This window comes from Xyrauchen texanus, chromosome 27 (assembly GCF_025860055.1).
Source record: "Xyrauchen texanus isolate HMW12.3.18 chromosome 27, RBS_HiC_50CHRs, whole genome shotgun sequence".
Classification (NCBI taxonomy): domain Eukaryota; kingdom Metazoa; phylum Chordata; class Actinopteri; order Cypriniformes; family Catostomidae; genus Xyrauchen; species Xyrauchen texanus.
This window is the reverse complement of record NC_068302.1, coordinates 37961803-37981646: the sequence shown is the minus strand read 5'-3', so window position 1 is coordinate 37981646 and position 19844 is coordinate 37961803. Positions and strand designations below refer to the sequence as shown.

The following is a 19844-nucleotide window of genomic DNA, read 5'->3' as shown; positions in this document are numbered from 1 at the left end:
TAAACAACAGCAGAAGTTTGATTCATAGCATCCTAACACATGGAACAAACAATTATCCAAATATTGCCATATTATCAAGTTTTTCATTTTTGAAAAACACTGTAAGTGAAATAAAACACTTCACAAAGCAACAAGCAAATTAATGACTTGTTTCAGGAAGAAATGGGTTGGGCAGTATCTGCAGCAGGCAGTTTCACTGAGTTCACATTCCCATGCTGTGATTAGTGGAATGCTGAGAGGGGGCGGGGCTCGAGAGGATTCCCTGTTTACATGATTCAGGTGAGTGGGAGAGTGAGTGCAGGAAACAGACAAGAGAGCAGGTGATTAAACAGCTGGCTTCTTTTTTTGTTGGGATTATTCAGAGTTTGCTCGCTCCGTTAAGAGGTAATCTCATATCATTTCTGCAAAATATATTATTTAGGTTTAGCTAAAATTTATATTAATGAGAAATGGAGCTCAATTGGCTGTGACATGAGGGCTATAGTTTGGACTTTGCTCTTTATGAGAGCTACGAGAAATTAAATCCTTGTCTGTACATGGCTTCATTAATTAGTTTCTCCAGCTTTTTTAATTTCTCATGAGCCTGAAATGATTATTAGAGGCCATTAGTAAGCAAGTGCTCACAGAGGGCATTTTAAATATATAGCTCTGTAATTTCAGTGTGTGTGAGTAAGTGTTCATGTTAAAGTATTCAGCCGGTGCAGTCCTCTGCTTTTCAAGTGTGCTTGCTTTATGGGGTGGCTGTGCAGGGCATGTGAATTGTCTCAAAAAAAGATTTATAGACATTGATAAAAATCACAGTTTTTGTATTCTTTGAGATTTTTTAGACAAAAGGGTTTTTTTTTTTCAGTCTGTTTCCTTTCTTACTGATAACTTCAACTCATTATTCACAGTGAATAATGAATAAGCCATACCATAATATATCCCTGATTTTAAACTCTTGAGTTTTTCAAGTTGTAAAAGTGTTAGTTGCCATTATTAAATTGTATTATTTATAGTGGCCCCAAAATTATCTGGACACCTAAGCCACACTTGAAAATAGGGATGTCCTGATAAAATTTTTTGGGAGAATGTGTGCCGATACTTCCTTTTCGGTACTCACCGATATCTGTTTGTGTGTGTGTATATACAGTGTATATATATATATATATATATATATATATATATATATATACATATATATATACAGTTTTCAAATAAAATATGTGAGACTGATGACTTTAGGACAGCATGCCCATTATTTTTCAGCTACTGGTGAAAAAACATAATAAAAAAAAATATTTTTAGCTATTACAAAATTATCAAAAACTGATCCACTGATTGATTTCAGTAACTATAACTTAAAAGCGATGTATTAAAATAATGCATTTTTAGCTCTCGAACTGTCAAAAATGAACAATTCTAAAATTCTACAGAAAGAACATAATGATAACCAATATGTAAAGGCTGTATATCAATAATTATTATTTCGCAAAGGTAACAGAATCATCTGTGCATGTTAACATGTATGGCCTTAGGAAATCTGTTTCATATTTTTACACAAATTCCATGTTTTCATTTTTTTTTTTTCAGAATTGTATGTTTTCAATGTTATCATCAATATTGTGTCTAAAAATTTTATTAATTCATAAAACTTGAATCAAATGAAAATTAAAACTGAATTTTCAAAATGAGATTGCATTATTTTTGTCAAATAAAGTGCTGCACAAGAAAGCATCACATGTGAAATATTGCTGAAAAATAATACAAATATTATTTATTTGTTTTATTAGTAGTACTACTAGTAGTAGTATTCCATTGAATATTACATAACTATTCAGAAGTGATATATTTCTGTCTTTTTTTCCATTTAAATTTAGCTTTTATTTTGGTGAAGCCTTTTCTATTTCTGGGTGTTTTTGACGGTAGCTTCTCACCTCATTACCTGACCCAGTGTGATTAGTGGTGGTGTAGAGGTCTAAAGCACATAACTTGTAATCAGGAGGTTGCTGGTTCGATCCCCACAGCCACCACCATTGTGTCCTTGAGCAAGGCACTTAATTCCAGGTTGCTCCGGGGGGATTGTCCTTGTAAAAAGTGCACTGTAAGACGCTTTGGATAAAAGCGTCTGCCAAATGCATAAATGTAAATGATTACTGAGCCACAAAAGGTTGTGATTTAATTAAATAAAAATGTAGTCTGTATGTTGTTCGTGCTACAAAGTGAATTTTGCTATATGAGCAGCTGGCTTCACACATTCACTTTGAAGCACGCGGCACATGCATACTATATATTTATCTCATTGAATTGCAGCCTTTGTGGTGTAATAATCACGCTAAGACATATTGTGGTTTTAATTTGTGCACTGATTGTTTACGCAGTGACATTCGTATATCAAATTGAATCAGCTTTTGGTGTCAGAGCATTTTTAGGAGTACGAGTGCAAGTACATGAGTGCAGTATCGCTATCGGGACATCCCTACTTAAAAATGTATGAATGTTACATTTTTACATTCAAAACAAGTGCCATTTATAATTATTATTTATTTATTTATTTTTAAGATTATACTATATATATTACAAACCCATATCGGCGGTTGCTGATTTGATTTATCTGCGTTACATTGGTTGACGTCACTCATTGTGCACCTCAGATTGATTAATTATACATTTTGATGTCTTTAAAGTGAAATTGGAAGCTGGAGCTCATTACAGACCAGCTAAAATGACGTTTGAATTTGCCATATGTGAGACCCTTATCAGGATCAGATGACTCACACTTGCAAATGAGCGGTCCAGTCAGCATGGAACAATCACACTCTGTGTTTTCCCCTCCACTCTTTCACAGGTTTTCTGAGAGAAGTTGACATTTTGGCTATGAGCAAGCTGTGGTTCAACTGCACCTTACCAGTGTTTGCATTATATGTCGTTGCAGTATGCCTAAATCATGCAGGTGTGTATAATGTTAATTTTGTAACTTATTTCACACTCTTTTCAAGGGTTTTCTGTGTTTAAGGTCAGATTTGTCCACTTTGAGTGGGCTGTATCCTGTTTCAACATGTGACCGCGTTATGCATAAATTAACCCTGCATATTAAAAAGTTGCATTGGCCTCCCACATTCATCTTTAATCAAATTCCAACTATAAGCTGTAGCTCAGAACTAGTAATATTCAGTGTGCTTGCATTGTATTTTATGTGCATTGTAGACTTTAAAAAACAACAACAAAAACAGCTGATGTAGCATGCACAAAACAATAGGGTTGAGAATGATTTGCAACATATTAATTGCATTTGAATTAGAGCATGAAAATGCACAACTGCATTTGCACTCTGCACGGATAAGTCTCACGAGGTTTGGACCCAGTGTAGTTGATTAACATGTTTATGATAGGACTGTTTTGATTCAAGCTGGGATAGGCAATCCATAACCCATGAATCACCGAGACACTCCTTGAGATTTGTTGTCAGTGTGCATTGCAAATGGGAGTGACACAGTCGCCTAACATGTTCTGTGGTTTTGGCGGTGCTAAGAACAAAGTGAACCTGACAATCTTTAGCATTTCTCTACAGAACAAAAAAAATATCAGATGCCCTTGGCAAAGGCCGGACTGTTCAGCCTGTGCTCGAACTGCAGAAGACCGTTTATTCTCCTGGAATAGAACAGAAATGTTTTTTCTAAAAAGAAATGGTGATTTTGAGACAGAGATTTTGACAGCAGTGTCTGAGGAGAGAGTCAGTACATTTTGAACAAATCACCTTATTGCTTTCCAGGTAATATCTTCATTTAGACAATTTTGATTGGAAAAAAACCCACTAAATAATTATTCATAACTTTTATCCTTGACAGGGATAGTTCACCCAAAAATGGATCGTCTGTCACTATTTACTCCCTCTCACGTTGTTCCAAATCTCTGTAACATTCTTTCATCTGTGGACCACAAAAAGGAGCCGTTTATAAAAAGGTTATTTTTATTTACAGTGTGAAACATACAGCATGACCAATATAGTCTGATTCTTGAAGGAATGACTCTCTTGAGCTGATTCTTTTGAATCTACAGTGCGAAACATGCAGAACGACCGATATAGTCTGATTCCCAAACAAATGACTCTCTTGAGCCAGTTCTTTTGAATCTACAGTGTGACACATACAGCGCAACCAACATAGACTGATTCTCTAACTAATTTCTATTTGGGCAATTTGTTTTTTATATACAGTGTGAAAAACGTACAGAGTGACCAGTATAGTCCGATTCACATATGTAGACACAAGACAGGAGTTTGTAAACTGAATGATCGTAGACTCATAATTTTGTGTCTTTCTCTTTTAGCACTTACACTGGCCATACAGGTGACATCCACTGGACCACAGACTATCAAGAAAGCTCAGGGGGAGAGCGTTACTCTGGGATGCACTTACACTGTTGACCCCGTGGATGTGGGAGGGTTGGACATTGAGTGGACAGTTGTCAGTCAAGACATGACCCAGAAAGATCAGCTGGTGAGAGAGGGGGAGAGTTTCAGATGAGATATATACTCATGATTTATTAGGATTTATTGAGCTTGGATTGAACGCAAAAATTTTGTTCAATTCCGATCCAGGCTTGTTCATTGTTTATGCCCAAAAGTAGCTGCTTGGGGTGTGTTGGTGTTCGTTGTTCATGCCCAAAATGGTTTTTGAGATAACTAGATAGCGCAACCTTACAGCCCAGGGCCCCCTGGTAGTCAAGGGCCCCTGGGCACTGGCCCCATTGGCCCAGTCGGTAATTTGTCCCTGCTTATTGAATTCAGAACTGTTCGGTCTGTTGGTGGAAAATCACTTTAAATTCACTATGTAGTGAATAGCAAATAAGCGAATGATTCGGCAATGATGGACGCCGCATGAACATGTAAAATGCCTCTTGTGTGCCTCATGAGTTCAGCACTGTGGCGAGATGACATGATAGACATGAGCAGAGGCAACATTTCCAGTTTTACGTTCTCTGTTTCCACACAGACAGCTACTTCAGTTGTTGTGTGAGAAAGTCTCTTGACATTGTGCTGGGGCTTATGTCATTACTATAGCAAACAATGTAGATACACCGGCTTGTGACGACACTGTCTGAACAAACAGATCAGATTTCATCACTTGCAAAAGGAAGCAAATCAAGCAAACCTAAAAGTAAGAAGGCTGCTAATTATGTAGTGAGACAGTAGCTTAGCTGTTTTCAAAATATTGAAGTGTCTCGAGTAACAAGCTAATTTTTGTCACAGTATTTGTGACACGTCTGGAAGATTATTAGTGAAGCTGGCTTTGAAAGAACAGTTCTACCTGAACGATAACATTGCATAGATCGAGTTACCTTTGCTAAGAGCAGCATACAAGAGTCGACGTAATGATCTGAGATAGCATCGCTCTATTAACATCAATTCCATATGAAAAAATTTGATCTAGCATATCATTTTGTCTAACCCCAACAGAGTTGAAAATATCGATAAATGCTAATCCCAGACTATCATTTTCATTATATATGTGGATAACGGGATTATATCCCGAGGTTACCAGATCCATCTCAGGTCCTGCCTGATGACCGATTCCTACTTTATCGTTGAGTGATGATGACCAACTGTAGCATGTGCCAGCCAGACTTCAGTTCAGTCTACAAAGACAGACTTCACAGAGGATGAATTGATGCAAACTCAAAGACATGGGATTCTTCATGAGCCACTGCCTGAAAGCATGGGCTCAGGTTGGAGTTCACCAAAGTTACCTACCATAAGCTTTCAGCCGGACTGCGATGCTTCTCACTGAATGATACCTATATCAACTTGGTCAAAGGAGGGACAACACTATCTTAAACTACATAAAAAATGAATTAACTAACAAAAGCCTTCATTGGTCAAAATCAAAGGGCAATACATCTACGTGTATTTCCTCAGTTAATTCAGGACTTTAACACTAAAACTTGTAGTTAATATAAAATAATTCTGTTTAAACATTGACCCACAACACTTACTTAGTTGACCTAGTTTAACCACTAATAGTTCTAAACATAAGTAACTAATATTGGCAATATATTATACATTTTCTGTTATAGCATCATTTCTTGTAAAGCCAATTTTGAAACAATGCCTTTTGTGAGAAGCGCTATACAAATACATTTTACTTGACATTCTATCACACATAATTGAGACAATAATTGAAAGCACTTTGCTAGAATGTCCTCTTTCAGTGTCAAACAGACTCAAATGTATCGTTGGTGCCATGTAATGAATAACAAGTTAATTTCCAAGTAATAAATGATCCGTTCCAAAAAAAGTTAACGGTAGTTATGGGCAGGGCTGAACTGGGAAGAGAAATCGTTGTTCGCTGTCCTTTTCTGTATATCGCAGTGGTCCGTTCTGTATAATGTGGCGGCTCATTTTAGCTTATTGCGGCCCATTCACAAGTTTCGCAGCTGACCCACCGGCCCGCTCGGTTCTTCCAATGGCCAGTAAGCCCCCTGATTGGCCCCAAAGTGCACCGGCCCACCGGGAAAATGCCAGGTGTGCCAGATTACCTGTCCAGCCCTGGTTAAGTGTGTTTCAAGTTTTGTTAGTTGTGTAACTTTACCCTAATTGAGAACATTATTAAGTGCCTTTACCTGAATATTCTTATCAATTATGCTTGACAATAGGCTGACAATATAAGCGCCTTAAACAATTTTCCTTTATTAGGGTAAGGTCAAAAACAGTTTTAGTAAAAGCCGATCAACACAGTTAGACTTTTGCCAGTTATTCTGATTTCTTTATTGGCTTATCCAACGTGTGTTAGAGTTGTTTAAGTTTTGACAACAAAATGCGAGAATGTGATTTTAAAAGCTCATGTAAACGCAGGTTTCTTGTGTTGTCGCATTCTTGTGTAAATGTTTGTGCCACATACATATTGCTTGGATTCATTGTTAATTTTTACAGTTGTTTATTTTAATTAAAAAAATTTGTCGTGTGACAAAAATGTCTTAAATTTAGTCAATATTTTATATTATTATAATTTTCATTAATTGAAGTCAAGTTTACTCTGAAATTACAGATTTTTTTTGTTAACAGAAATGACAAAGATGTGTCTGAATGTAACAGATCAAACTTAAATCAAATATTAAACATTTTTAAAAAAGGTTTTTAAACATGTATGAAGCATATAAAAAAATATATCAACATAAATAACAGTATTAGCTACTTTTTAGAAGTTAATGTGTTTTAGAGACTATTCAGTGTTTTAGAAAGTTTAGGATATTGTGTTATGTGTAGTGTTTTTACTAAAACAACGTATTAAATAACTTTTAATAGCACCTTTTTATAGCACCTTTTAGCAATTTAGCACAAAGTGCTTCACAAACTATAAAATCAAAACACGCTTATTAAAACAAGCACCAAGTGTTACACAAAACATTCAGCAGATCTAATATCCCAGGGCAGGCTGTTCCATAATCATGGGGCCTTCACTACAAACGCTCTATCACCTTTAGTTTTGTATCTGGATCTTGGAACAGCCAACAGTTCACAACAAGAAGATCTAAGAAGTCTAACTGTTTCATAAGGTCTTAAAAGTACTGCTAAATAATCTGGCGCCAACCCATGTAATGCCTAATATATAATTAATAACATATTAACATCAACCCTAAAACTGGAGTAATATGAATAAAACACCTAGTTTGTGTCAAAAGTCAAGCTGCAGCATTTTGTACTGATGGTAGCTGTACTAAAGTACATTGATTTCAAACTGAAAATAGTGCTTTATAAAAATCAAGGCGAAGTGAAATTTAAGCATGAATAAGCTTTGCTGTATCCCTAAAACTCAAAACCTGTCTCCTTAATGTCCCTTAACTGATAAAAACAAGGCTGAACTAACTTCCTGGCATGACGTTCAAAACTTACATTTGTGTCAAAATAGATGCCAAAAAAAGATGGTTGCGCCATCTAGTTTGGTGATCCCCCAGCTCAAAAAAACATTTTAGGCATGAACAACGAACACCAACACACCCCAGGCCCACCTGTCTAAGTACTGACTCAATCTGACCGATTATGGCAACCTCTGTTTTATCAGAATTTAACTGCTGAAAATGACATGCCATCCTTTTTTTATCTGCTATACTCTCTTGAAGAACATAGAAGACATCTCTTCTCCTACAGACACAACAAATTTCCTATTTGACAAATAGCAAACAAACCAGTGTAAAGCTACCCCAGATATTCCCACCCATGTCTTAATGTGTCAAATAAAACTGAACGATCAACTGTATCAAACGCTGCAGTTAATTCAAGCAAGACTAAAATGGTGCACTCTCTGAAGTCCTCCACCATCAATAAGTCATTGGTTACCCTAAGAAGGGCAGTTTCTGTACTGTGAATTTCTCTAAAATATGAATGACATTTCTCAAAAATATTTATCCTTCACTACCTCTAACAGTTGCCTCGCCACTGCTTTCTCTATCATTTTTAAGATGAAAGGTAACTTTGATATTAATCTATCTATACATAGGTTGAACTATCAGTCTTTAACTTCTCTGGAACAAAAGTGAGCTATTTACTATAACAACAAAGAAGGGCCTAAAGTCCCAATAACTTCCTTGAAACGTCTTAAAGGAACAACATCTGTACGTCAAATGTTGTACAATTTTATAAAGATCCTGCTCTGAAATAGGAGAGAAAGTATCCAACAGACTCCTCCCAACAACCGGTTATTCCACACATGGAAATTAACAATGCAAGTTCCGCATTCTTTGTTATTGTTGACAAAATAAAAAAATCCTGCGTCAACAAAAAATTTTCAGTAATTCCACAGGCCTTTATTTGAAGGGGTTCATTTTGAAATCATCTATAGGTTATGCTATTTATCTCTTTAAATTTGGCAAAATAAGCCTAAAAATGCAGAAGCATTTAAAATTTGCGGTCTCTTTAATGAAAAAAATGGACCAAAAATATCAATGACTCACTTTGCAGTACAATGTTTTTGGTCCAAACAGAAGTATTCTAGAATACAAATAGAAGAACCAAAAAAAGGGCACGAACACTTCAATATGTCCCACCCAACCGTCTGATTTCAATGGGACATACATCAACACAGAAAAAGAAAATGATGTTTGTCAAACCATTTTATGGGTCTTTAAAAAGATATTAGCTAATAACTTTAAGGTAGTTAACAACATTTGTAGTAACTTGTAGTGTGCCAAGCTATTTTTCAAAAGAAAAATGTAACTACTTTAAATTAAGACTATCTTGTAGCTTGGGAAGCAACCGTTTAAAAATAGCTTAACCAACACATAAAATACAATAACCTTTCTAGGGAGTATATGATGGGCTGAACCGTAAGATATCATGCAATTGTGCTTTTCATCTCTTTTCGTTTCATCTGGTGTGTTTGATAAGACAAAAATGGATGAATGTTTATGAATCTCCATGGAGGTCACAGTTGTGTCCTGATCAATCATACTGTATCACACTGGTAGATTTTGTTATGTCTTTGATCATTTCTCTCTTGGCCAAATTGCCTAACATTAAGCTTTCTGTGAAATGTGTGCAGTGATTCTGCGAAATCCTTCTCCTAGCATCTTAGAGACTCCGTCCTAATGACAGCAGGTGGTTAGACCTGTTACTTTAGATAAGACTTACTTGTCTGCCATCACCCAAACTCACCGAGACGGATCTCTTGTCTGTCTATCTCTTAGATCTTATCTTACACCGGGGGGATGGAGCACAAGCTGGGAGATGCATCACTCATGAGTCGTTTCCGGTTTGTTGGGGACCCCAGCAATGGAGATGCAACGGTCACCATTTCTGACCTCCAGACCTTAGACACGGCCACGTACCAGTGTAAAGTGAAGAAAACACCAGGCATCGATTCGAGGAAAATCACTTTATTGGTGCTAGGTGAGAACGGGTGTCAGAAATTAAACTTTTCCCATTTAGGGGCAATATTTGCCCATTGGAAGTTGATTTTCAGGGGCATTTCTATCTTTTTGGGTGCTATTTTTAAAATAAACTTTTTGTCATCCTTGTATGTCTTATAATTAAATTTAAAGGTGCAATCAGTAATAGTTCACCAATAGTTCATCTATCAAATTCTATCTTTTACTCACCCTCATATTGTTCCAAACCCATATGATTTGTCTTTCTTTTGAAAAAATTAAAGTAATAATAATTTTAAAGTATTTATACATCATAGTAGTTCTCCCTTGGAACTGACTTTCATTGAAAAAAATCATACAACAGCATTGTTCTTATTTTAATGCCATAAAAGTGTGAATGTGTTACAGTAATGAGAATTCCTCTTGAAAACAATGGGAATAGTTCAACAAATCACCCAAAAACTAAAATTCTCTCATTTACTCATTTTCATTCCATCCCAGATGTGTATGACTTTCTTCATTCTGCCGAACACAAAGATTTTTAGAAGAATATCACAGCTCTCGAATGGAATATTGAGAAGTGGATGTTACAATTAAAAATAGTGACATTTATAAGCCATTTTTGGCCCCCGCATTAAGAATTTCTGGGGCCTTTTTGTGACTTTCGGTGGCGTTTTCTCCCTGAGCCCTGGTGAAGGTGAGAATGTGCACTTCCTCTTTCTTCCTTGACTGGTTCTGACACTTATCAAACCGGGTTTCTGTTTTACCATTCTCTCCACCCTATCATGCACCTTTCAACTGTTTTTTCTCTATGACATGAGTGGAATGATAGTTGGGGTGGACACTCTTTGCTAACACCTTTCTCCTGTTGTTCTCCATTAACCTCTTCACAACCTGGACACCTCTCCTGTCTACAGCCCATTCATTTTCTCCATAGGGATTTTAAAAACCAAACAGCTCTAAATTGAATCAAAACAGAATATAGGGCGGGACTTTGATTTAATCGGGAATTGATTGGATCGTGAAAAGTAGGCGGTGGTTCTAGACCTGAATGCCTGACAGATGTTTTAATTGTATCTCTGATTTAGAATTTAGCTGCAAAAATGGTGATCTTCTCTTCAATAAATCTATTTAAAACTCTGATGCAAGCAAATCATAAAGATTAATGGTAGTCTCCAAGTTGCATTTTTTCCCTTTACTAAAATGTTTCAGCAAAAAAATAAGTAGGTGATGTATATCTATCAATGTTATATTTGTGCACATTAAAGAAAACTAGATAATGTTTGTGAGTTTTTGTGGATTTGATCAAACATTATGGGAAAACCGTCGGTCGGTTCAGTTAGGAATGTCTCAGCAATGTGAGTCAGAACAGTCTGAAGGTTTGTACCAAATTTGGTAGATGTAGCTTGAAAGCTTTCTGAGGAGTTACGATTGGAATATTTGGTCTTACATTTGTTTAGGGATTTAAAAAATAAAATTTTCAAGCCAACATAATTTCTTTTTCCCCCTTGTGTTCATTAAGCAAAACATACTTTGATTATTTGTACTGTATTTTACGTCACAAAGGCTGTTTGGTGAAATGGTTCCTCTGGTTGAAAACAAATCCCCTTTTTTAAGCCATTTCAGAGCAAATACAAAACAATATTGAGACATTTCACCCTGTCGTAGTCTTAACCGATTATCACAGATGTTGCAGATTCAAAACAAATCAGTTTGCTCAATTCATTGGCACATCATTTGACTGTCATGCATCTTATTCTGCTGATTTCTCACAGTACGACCTTCGGTCCCTAAATGCAGGATGGAAGGCAGCGAAGAGAAGGGTGGAATGGTTTCGCTGCGCTGTAAATCCTCTCAGGGTTCACCTCCTCTAAAGTATGCATGGACGAAAGAGAGTGGAAACATTCCACCGACCGCAATACAGAGTGAGTTCTCCACCCATGAGCACAGGTCTGGTTCGACAATACACTACTAATACCTTCAAGCATAATATTCGGTTCTGCTTGAATAACCTGTAGCTTCAGGCTTGTACGTTGTAAAGCACATCAGCTGCTGTAGTCAATAACAAAAATATTTTTAAGGCCTCATAGCAACCAAACAGGTTTTTTTTTGTGCAATCTTCTGAAAATGTTGCCGGCAGGGCAGGTTCGGTCAACCCATTAGCCAACATAGGCAAGCATCTAGGGCAGCCATTGCTCCGGGGGTGCCGATCTACAGAGCCAATAAGTATGTGTTAAAACGGTGTCGAACAAAATGCGCGCTGTATGTTTCGATGATGTGTCGTGGTGCCCTCTGCGGAACAAATAGACCATGTACTAAAAGCCATACTACTTTCTGATTTTGTTATACCTGTGTTTGCCAAAAACACAATTGATTGATTGTGTACTTGATGGGGCCCAGTCTCCCCAGTAATGATGAAAGCCTATAAATGTGCCTGCTGTGAAATACACTGTACAATATGTATAGATCTTTAGGATCTTTAGGATCTTTAGGATCTTTTTTTTTAATCTTAGACCACTTGGTTTATGTGCACTTTACATTAAAGTTATTCCTAGTGATACCCATTTATGATGCCTACTTAAGAAGCCATAACATTGAATTGCATATTTCTTTCCAGCATTGTTATAATTCATGTTTTGCTAGTTTGGGTTTATACACATGGGGGGGTTACTGGAGGGTCTTGCCAAGGGTGCCAAATGGGGTAGGACCAGCACTGTGTCAGGGCATACAAAATGGCTGCACATTCTCAATGGCTCTTTTGTTTGAAGATCTCCAAACTGGAGAGATGCTAATCAGAAACCACAGTGAGAGCTACACGGGGAAATACCTTTGTGAAGTCAGCAATGAAGTTGGCACCGAACAATGCACCTACACCCTTCAAGCATATAACCGTAAGTATGGGTGTGTCACAGTATTTACAGCAACCCTGAAAGTGTTTGCATTTACTTAAAGTATACATGTCATTCCATTAGATAACAAAATATCAAAGCAGATTGGCATTCATTTTAGAGGACGATAGAACAAACACACTTTTCAAGCAAAACTTTTGACAAGATGTTTGTTATGTTTGAAATTATAAAACGATATAGTGTGCTGTTCAAAATGAATATCAAAATGTATTTGTACTTTTGTTTAAAGCCATTTCAAAGCAACACACATATAAAGGAAAATTGTCATTCTCTCATTTAAATTCATCTCACCCACATGCCATTCCAGATGTTTATGACTTTCTTTCTTCTGCAGAACACAAGCAAAGATTTTATCTCTGCTCTGTATGTTTATATAATGCAAGATAATCGTGGTCAGAACTTTGAAGCTCCAAAATCATAAAGGCAGCATAAAGTAATCCTTATGACTGGTTATGTCCATGTATTCTGAAGCGATATGATGGGTGTGGCTGAGAAACGGATCAATATTTAAGTCTTTTTTTTTTTTTATAGATTTATATAAAAGAAAGTACTTGAATGTTGATCTGTTATAAATATAACACAGAACACCCCAATGTACATAATTGATATTAAAAATAGGAATAAGAATAAAACTATTCCCATGTAATATAATGAAATGTGATGAATGTTCACACAGGGATTATTTTTAACAGTAGTTTACTGTAAAAATACATGTATTCTCTTGTTAAACATAATATAAATTACTGTTTTAAAAATATAATTTTACTGTTAATAAAACTGTAAAATCATCCTTTTTACATCTAAACAAATTTTTAATATATATATTTTTTATTGTATGTGTTACGGTAACTACCCATTGACAAAGGAACTTTTTAAAAAAATTTTACCTTAGCATTTTTACATTATTTTACTGTTAATATTACAGAAATTTTTTACAGTGTGTGTCTTAAGTGCTCAAATAGTTTTTTGGGCCAGTGTACGGGTGCCATTTTTATCCAAGTAATATCTAAGTATTTTTATGGCTAATGAACCAATATCGTAGAAGCTATCTATGTCAATTTAATCCAGAAAGTCTCTTTTGTTATTTAGCATCTTTTTTTCTAAGGTTCAGCCTTGGTTTAATTGCTCAAGGTAAAGCAAGACAACCGCAGCAGTGTTTCTGTTTTATAAAAACCTTTATACGTGACCTTGCGTGAAATATGCAGCCTAGAGGATTTTCTGTAAAAATGTTAGTTTCATAAACCCATTTACTCTGAAGATGATTTTGTAAGGTGATTGAAAACAGCGGCACTTTTAGATGAATTGCTTCTGAGGTTAAGGGCAAGGAACTTCTGAATATATTCCACTTTCTTTTCTAGCGACTAATAAAGTGGGAGTGATTGTGGGAGCTGTGATTGGAGCATTGTTGTTGTTGCTCCTCCTCCTCCTGCTGATCTGGCTCCTGATTTGCTGCTGCAACAAGCGGCGCTATGAAAAAGAGGTTGCCAATGAGATAAGGTGAGTTACTGCTGATTTACTTTTTATTTACAGCCTTATCCCATGAATATGAAATGACTGTGGCGACACATTTGCAAACTGATATGACGTGGTTTCTTACGCGTTTCTCGGCAATTCAGAGGTGAAGTGTACTTTGCTCCCAAACAGGTGAGGGTTTTCTAGGTTAATGCTCTATCCAGTTTTAAACAATCAAAACAGACCTCCCTATCCTAAACTTTAAACCTAACTGATTGTCATTGAAGCAAATGTGACATGAAAAATGCAATTGCTGAGACAACCACGTCATTTTGTGGTGCTTCTATGACATTTTTGATTTCGAAATCGTTGTAAGTTAAATATGCATTTAGAATTTCTGACCCCATTGATTCATAATTCATTTTAAGCCATTAAACTTATCTAGAAGCTAACGTTACTCTTTAAACCGTATGTGATAATGGGGTCTGTGGTATCAAGATGCAGGTGTGGTAGTGTCTTACTACTAGTGTTGGGTAAGTTACTCTAAAAAAGGAATTAATTGCTAACTACTAATTACATCTTCTACAGAGTAATTAAATTACTGTAATAATAAAATCAAAATAAATCATATAAAATCAAAAATATTATTCATGAACTGGACAAAGAATTTAAGGGGGCTGCATTTAATTAGAAAACATACATTTTAACATAAGACATTACATTTGTTTTATATAGAATTGTTCTATAGTCTATACATTATTTAACACTGTTACATCAGAAGTAACTGATTAAACTACTAACAAATTAAGAGTAATCCCATACTTTTTTCTATGAAAAAGTAATTTAACTACAGTAATTGATTACTTAGTAATGCATTACACCCGACACTGCTTACTACATACTTTGACAGCCACTGATCCACAAAAGATCTCATTGATGAATTCCTGGTTGACTAGTCAGCAATGCCTTCTTACTCAGAGCTCACAACCGCACCCAACACTAATCATCTCAACTAGATTAGTTCCCAAATTCTCACAATACACAATGTCACACAATATGAACATTCAGTACACAAGTGATATTTACCTTGGTTTTGTACCTTGGTGTCACACATCACATGCCTTGTATTTCATTTCAAGCATGCTCTTCACTGACACTGTTGTCTTATTGGTAAATTAAATGCAACTTATTTTAGTGGCAAAATCTTTCGTCATGGTAGAAATTACGCCACTACTGAGACAATCATAATTTGTGTAAAAATAGGTGCAAATCGTTTTCAGTGAATAGTTATTCACACTTTTAGATCATCATAGTTTATAGGACTATTACGAGTTCAATGCAAGTTCATCTCAATCAATAGCAATCGCTTAAGGCCTATTAGCAAAACTGCTAAGGGCAAGTTTTACGAAGGAAATCGTAAGATAAGAGTAAGGTGGGAGCCTGGGTGGCTCAGTGAGTATTGACCCTGTCTATCACCCCTGGAGTCGTGAATCCAGGGCGTGCTGAGTGACTTCAGCAAGGTCTCCTAAGCAACCAAATTGGCCCGGTTGCTAGGGAGGGTAGAGTCACATGGGGTAACCTCCTCGTGGTCAATATAATGTGTGGTTCTCGCTCTTGTGAGTTGTGCGCGGATGCCACGGAGAATAGCGTGGGCCTCCACACGCGTCATGTCTCCGCGGTAACACGCTCAACAAGCCACGTGATAAGATGCGCGGATTGACGTCTCGGAAGTGGAGGCAAGTGAGATTCTTTCTCCACCACCCGGATTGTTTGCGAGTCACTACACCACCACAAGGACTTAGAGGGCATTGGGAATTGGGCATTCCAAATTGGGGAGGAAAACAAATAGATAAGAGTAAGGCGGAATTAACCTCATTGCTACTGTATGGATGACGTCATGTTTTTTGAGCATGCTCAGTGTTGGGTGTAATGCATTACTAAGTAATTAATTACTGTAATTAAATTACTTTTTCACTGAATAAAAGTAAAGTAAGGGATTACTCTTAATTTTTCAGTAATTTAATTAGTTACTTCTGATTTAATTGTGTTATACTGTATAGACTATAGAACAATTCTATATAAAACAATAGTGAATTTAAAATCTAAATTTAACATCTAATGTTAAAATATATTGTTTGGCCAGTTTATGAATAATTTATTAGATTTTATAGGATTTATTTACAATAATTAAAAGAACAGTTTCATGTCTATCCTTGTATTCTACACAGTGATTTTGCCAGTTGCCAGGGAACGTATATCTATTGTAATTATGTTGCTTCGATTCATGGGAGACGTAACTCCATCTTAACTAAGTTAACATTATGAAAACACTCGCGATTCAGGCGATACCTTTGTAAAAGGTCACTGTGAACTTTATCATATTTATAATATTGTATTATTGAGATGCATTGATTCAACTGTGATTCAGGCGAAACCTTTTTTACATAGTCAAAGTCATAATATTCTAATATATAATTTTAAATGTGGATTGACGACAGCAGGCATGCTTCTATGCATGTGAGTCACTCTTAAGGATTTAGAAGTCCTCAGGATAACTTTTAAGCTGACGTGGGTTTAGGAGCTACTTTTAGTGTTAAAATTATTCATGAAATACTCTTAGATTAAAATTTATTGAGTCCTAAAATTAGGAGTGACACAGCCCTAATTTTTAAGAGTTGCTCCCCAATTTCCTAGTTAGGAGCTACTTTAAGCCTGAAGATGTTTTGTGAGTTTGGGCACTGGGTTCCAGTGAGGCACTTACAATTGAAGTGAATGGGGGCCAATCCATATTCATTAAAATACACACTGTTTTAAAAGTAAAGCCACAAGACATAATATTTGTGTGAACATGATTTTAGTGTGATAAAATAATTTACTAACCTTTTCTGTATAAAGTTACAGCCAATTTTACAACTTCATTGCCATGACGATGTAATGTCAACAAACCCTAAAATGACGATTTAAACAATTTAACAGCTCAAATGTTACACAAGTTTTAACAGAAGAATGAATGTAAGTGCTTTTATAAAATAAGCTTCACATTTCTGCATCTAGAAATTGGCCCCATTTACTTTCATTGTAAGTGCCTCACTGTAACCTCCATTTTTTTCTTTTTATTTAATAAGAAAAGGAAGGACTAGTCGAAAATATTTTTGTGGTAATCAACATTGTCAAAAATGCTGTCGATTGAGCTTAGCTTGTATTGATCCCGGAATTTTCATTTAAACGTTTATTTAATTCATTTTTAAGATGGAATTTCATATTTTAAGATTCAAAAGCTGGAACTTGGACCAGGATAAAACAGTCTATATATAAAGGCATTTGGAAAATGGCAAAAAAAACTAAAAACGATGATATTGGCTTGATAAGCCTTTAAAAATTTTAAACTAGTTTCAGAATTACAAGTTTGATGGTTATACAGACATTACAGGAGGCAAATCGGCGGTAAGCTACATAAATAGTCAGACATGCTGTCGAAAGGATCAATCAGATAAATCGACAGAGAGAGCAACTTAAGGCAGATTGTAGGTTTGTTTACATTTGAATGTTTTGACAGTTGGAATTTGAATTTGAATTTACGAACATTCCTTTGGCCTATTTAAACATTCCGTCAATGTAAGTTTAATTTTTTTCCTGATCGTCTATTGTATGAATACCGTAGGTTCATTGACTCATAGCATATTATTCCAAAACAGTCTTAATTTAAATTCAAATGTTACATTTATGAACATTCTGTCAGTGTACGTCTATGGGATGGTTATATATAAACATGTAATTACAATGAATGTGGCTAACACCATTCCCTAAACCCTATATTTTCTTAGGGAGGATGTGGCTGCGCCGGAGAGTCGCCCAGGAAGTCGTGTAACAAGCTTCCGTTCTATAATGAACTACCGTGCCCATCAAGGCATTAACTACAGCTCGGTTCAGAATGCAAATGTCTTGCGATCTGGATCAGGTCACAGCACCGAACGGAGTAGAGTCCAAAGGGAAGCCAGTATGCTTGCTAGTGATCTTAGGCCTCCGCTACGATATGACAGCAAATATGGATACCCTGTATAACTGACGACCTGCCAGTGGGACTCTGAACTAAAAGATTATACTCACTAAAAACTGTGCAAAACCATTGCAAGATTTGTGAACCTTAAACCTGCACAGAAGGTGAATTTGCTATGTGTATAGTAGTGTTTATGTATTTTTGTATGATTTTATTATAATAATTAGCATATTTTGGACATTTTGGTTCAAATGAATTAATTTCATTAGATTATGATGGTAATTTGAGGAGTTATTAAACAAAAACTATTTTTAAACTACCTTGTAAATTTGAAAGTAAAAGATTTAAAAAGTGTGATCTAAGTGATTGCTATGTTACACAGTTATATACAGTATATGGGCACTTAAGCTATGCTTAAAGTATGCATGCATTATATGGCAAAATATCAAACTAAATGACATTTATTTTCACATGTGTGAACAGACTTTATAAATCCACTAAAAGTCATCTTGACACCAGTTGATTAAAAGTCATTGCAAAAATGGCTCAGAAAAATGAGCCCACTTCTAAGTAAAGGTCTAGCATAATGTGTTTGCAGAAGCCAATTGGTTTGATATTTTGTCATCTAATGCAATGACATTCTGACATTTTCAAGTGTCTGAATACTTTTGGTGAAATGTGGTTAACATTAATGAATGTTTTCAAATTGTGTCTAATAAACCTTTAACTTTACCTTAGAAGCTTAAAAATGAAAAGTTACTCAGTAAATTACTCATTTATACGTTTACACATTTAATATCAGACTTTGGTTTCAAATAGGCAATTTTTTATCATTTAAAGTAATAGTAAACAAACTGTGATAGTATGATGTTCAAAACACATATGATTTTCTTGCTTTCCTGAAACACAAAACCAATGTTCATTGAAACTATTCCTTTTAAGTTATAAAAAATAAACCTGGATTTCTTATAAGATGTCTGTAATTCGTTTTTGGTTGCTGGAGAAAACTTCCCCTGTGAATTAATCTGCCCTGACAAGCATTCATTTCAAATGAGCACTGTGATTGGAGATGATGGGGAAATAAATAATTTGCTATGTCTGATTTGCAGCTGCCAACTAACAGGTCAATCAATGCACTGCTGTGGTAATTCTGTACAAGAGCGCCCCCTGGCTGCAGTGTCGTTAGAATCTCCCATGACCCAACCTTCTAAACAAACTCAAAAATTACAAATTACAATTCTGTCATTATTTGAATGACACTCCAAACCTATATGTTTTTATTACCTCTTCATGCAGCTTTTTTCCATATTTTTTCCATTGGTTTATAGGGACCAATCTGTCAAGTTCTACAAAAGAACATAAAAGTAATCCATACGCCTCGTGCAACATATTCCAAGTATTCTGAAGCCATACGAAAGCGTTCAGTGATGAACAGACTGGAATTGAAGTCATTATTCATTCTCAGTTCTCAAAGCAAATTCGCAATGTATGGCAATGGTTGGACATCAAGTGCACCATTGGTGCTTGTGTGTCTCATGACCAGATGTCAAAACTTGGAGTATACTATATTTCATATGCCATTGTATAGAAAGAAAAAAGATTACAGTATGCAGATTTGAAATGTCATGAGTGAACGATGACAGAAC

General features: G+C 35.8%; 1 protein-coding gene across 1 annotated transcript; it reads left to right on the top strand.

Annotated features, from left to right (window-relative positions):
• The first annotated feature begins 291 nt into the window (after positions 1-291).
• On the top strand, positions 292-19155 carry LOC127620549 (coxsackievirus and adenovirus receptor homolog). The gene is made up of 8 exons (XM_052093695.1): positions 292-384; positions 2828-2932; positions 4309-4478; positions 9661-9862; positions 11616-11765; positions 12609-12731; positions 14108-14246; positions 18026-19155. Exons 2-8 carry the CDS (start codon positions 2857-2859, stop codon positions 18261-18263), a joined length of 1098 nt encoding a protein of 365 aa, XP_051949655.1. The 5' UTR covers positions 292-384; positions 2828-2856; the 3' UTR covers positions 18264-19155.
• The last annotated feature ends 689 nt before the right edge of the window (positions 19156-19844 follow it).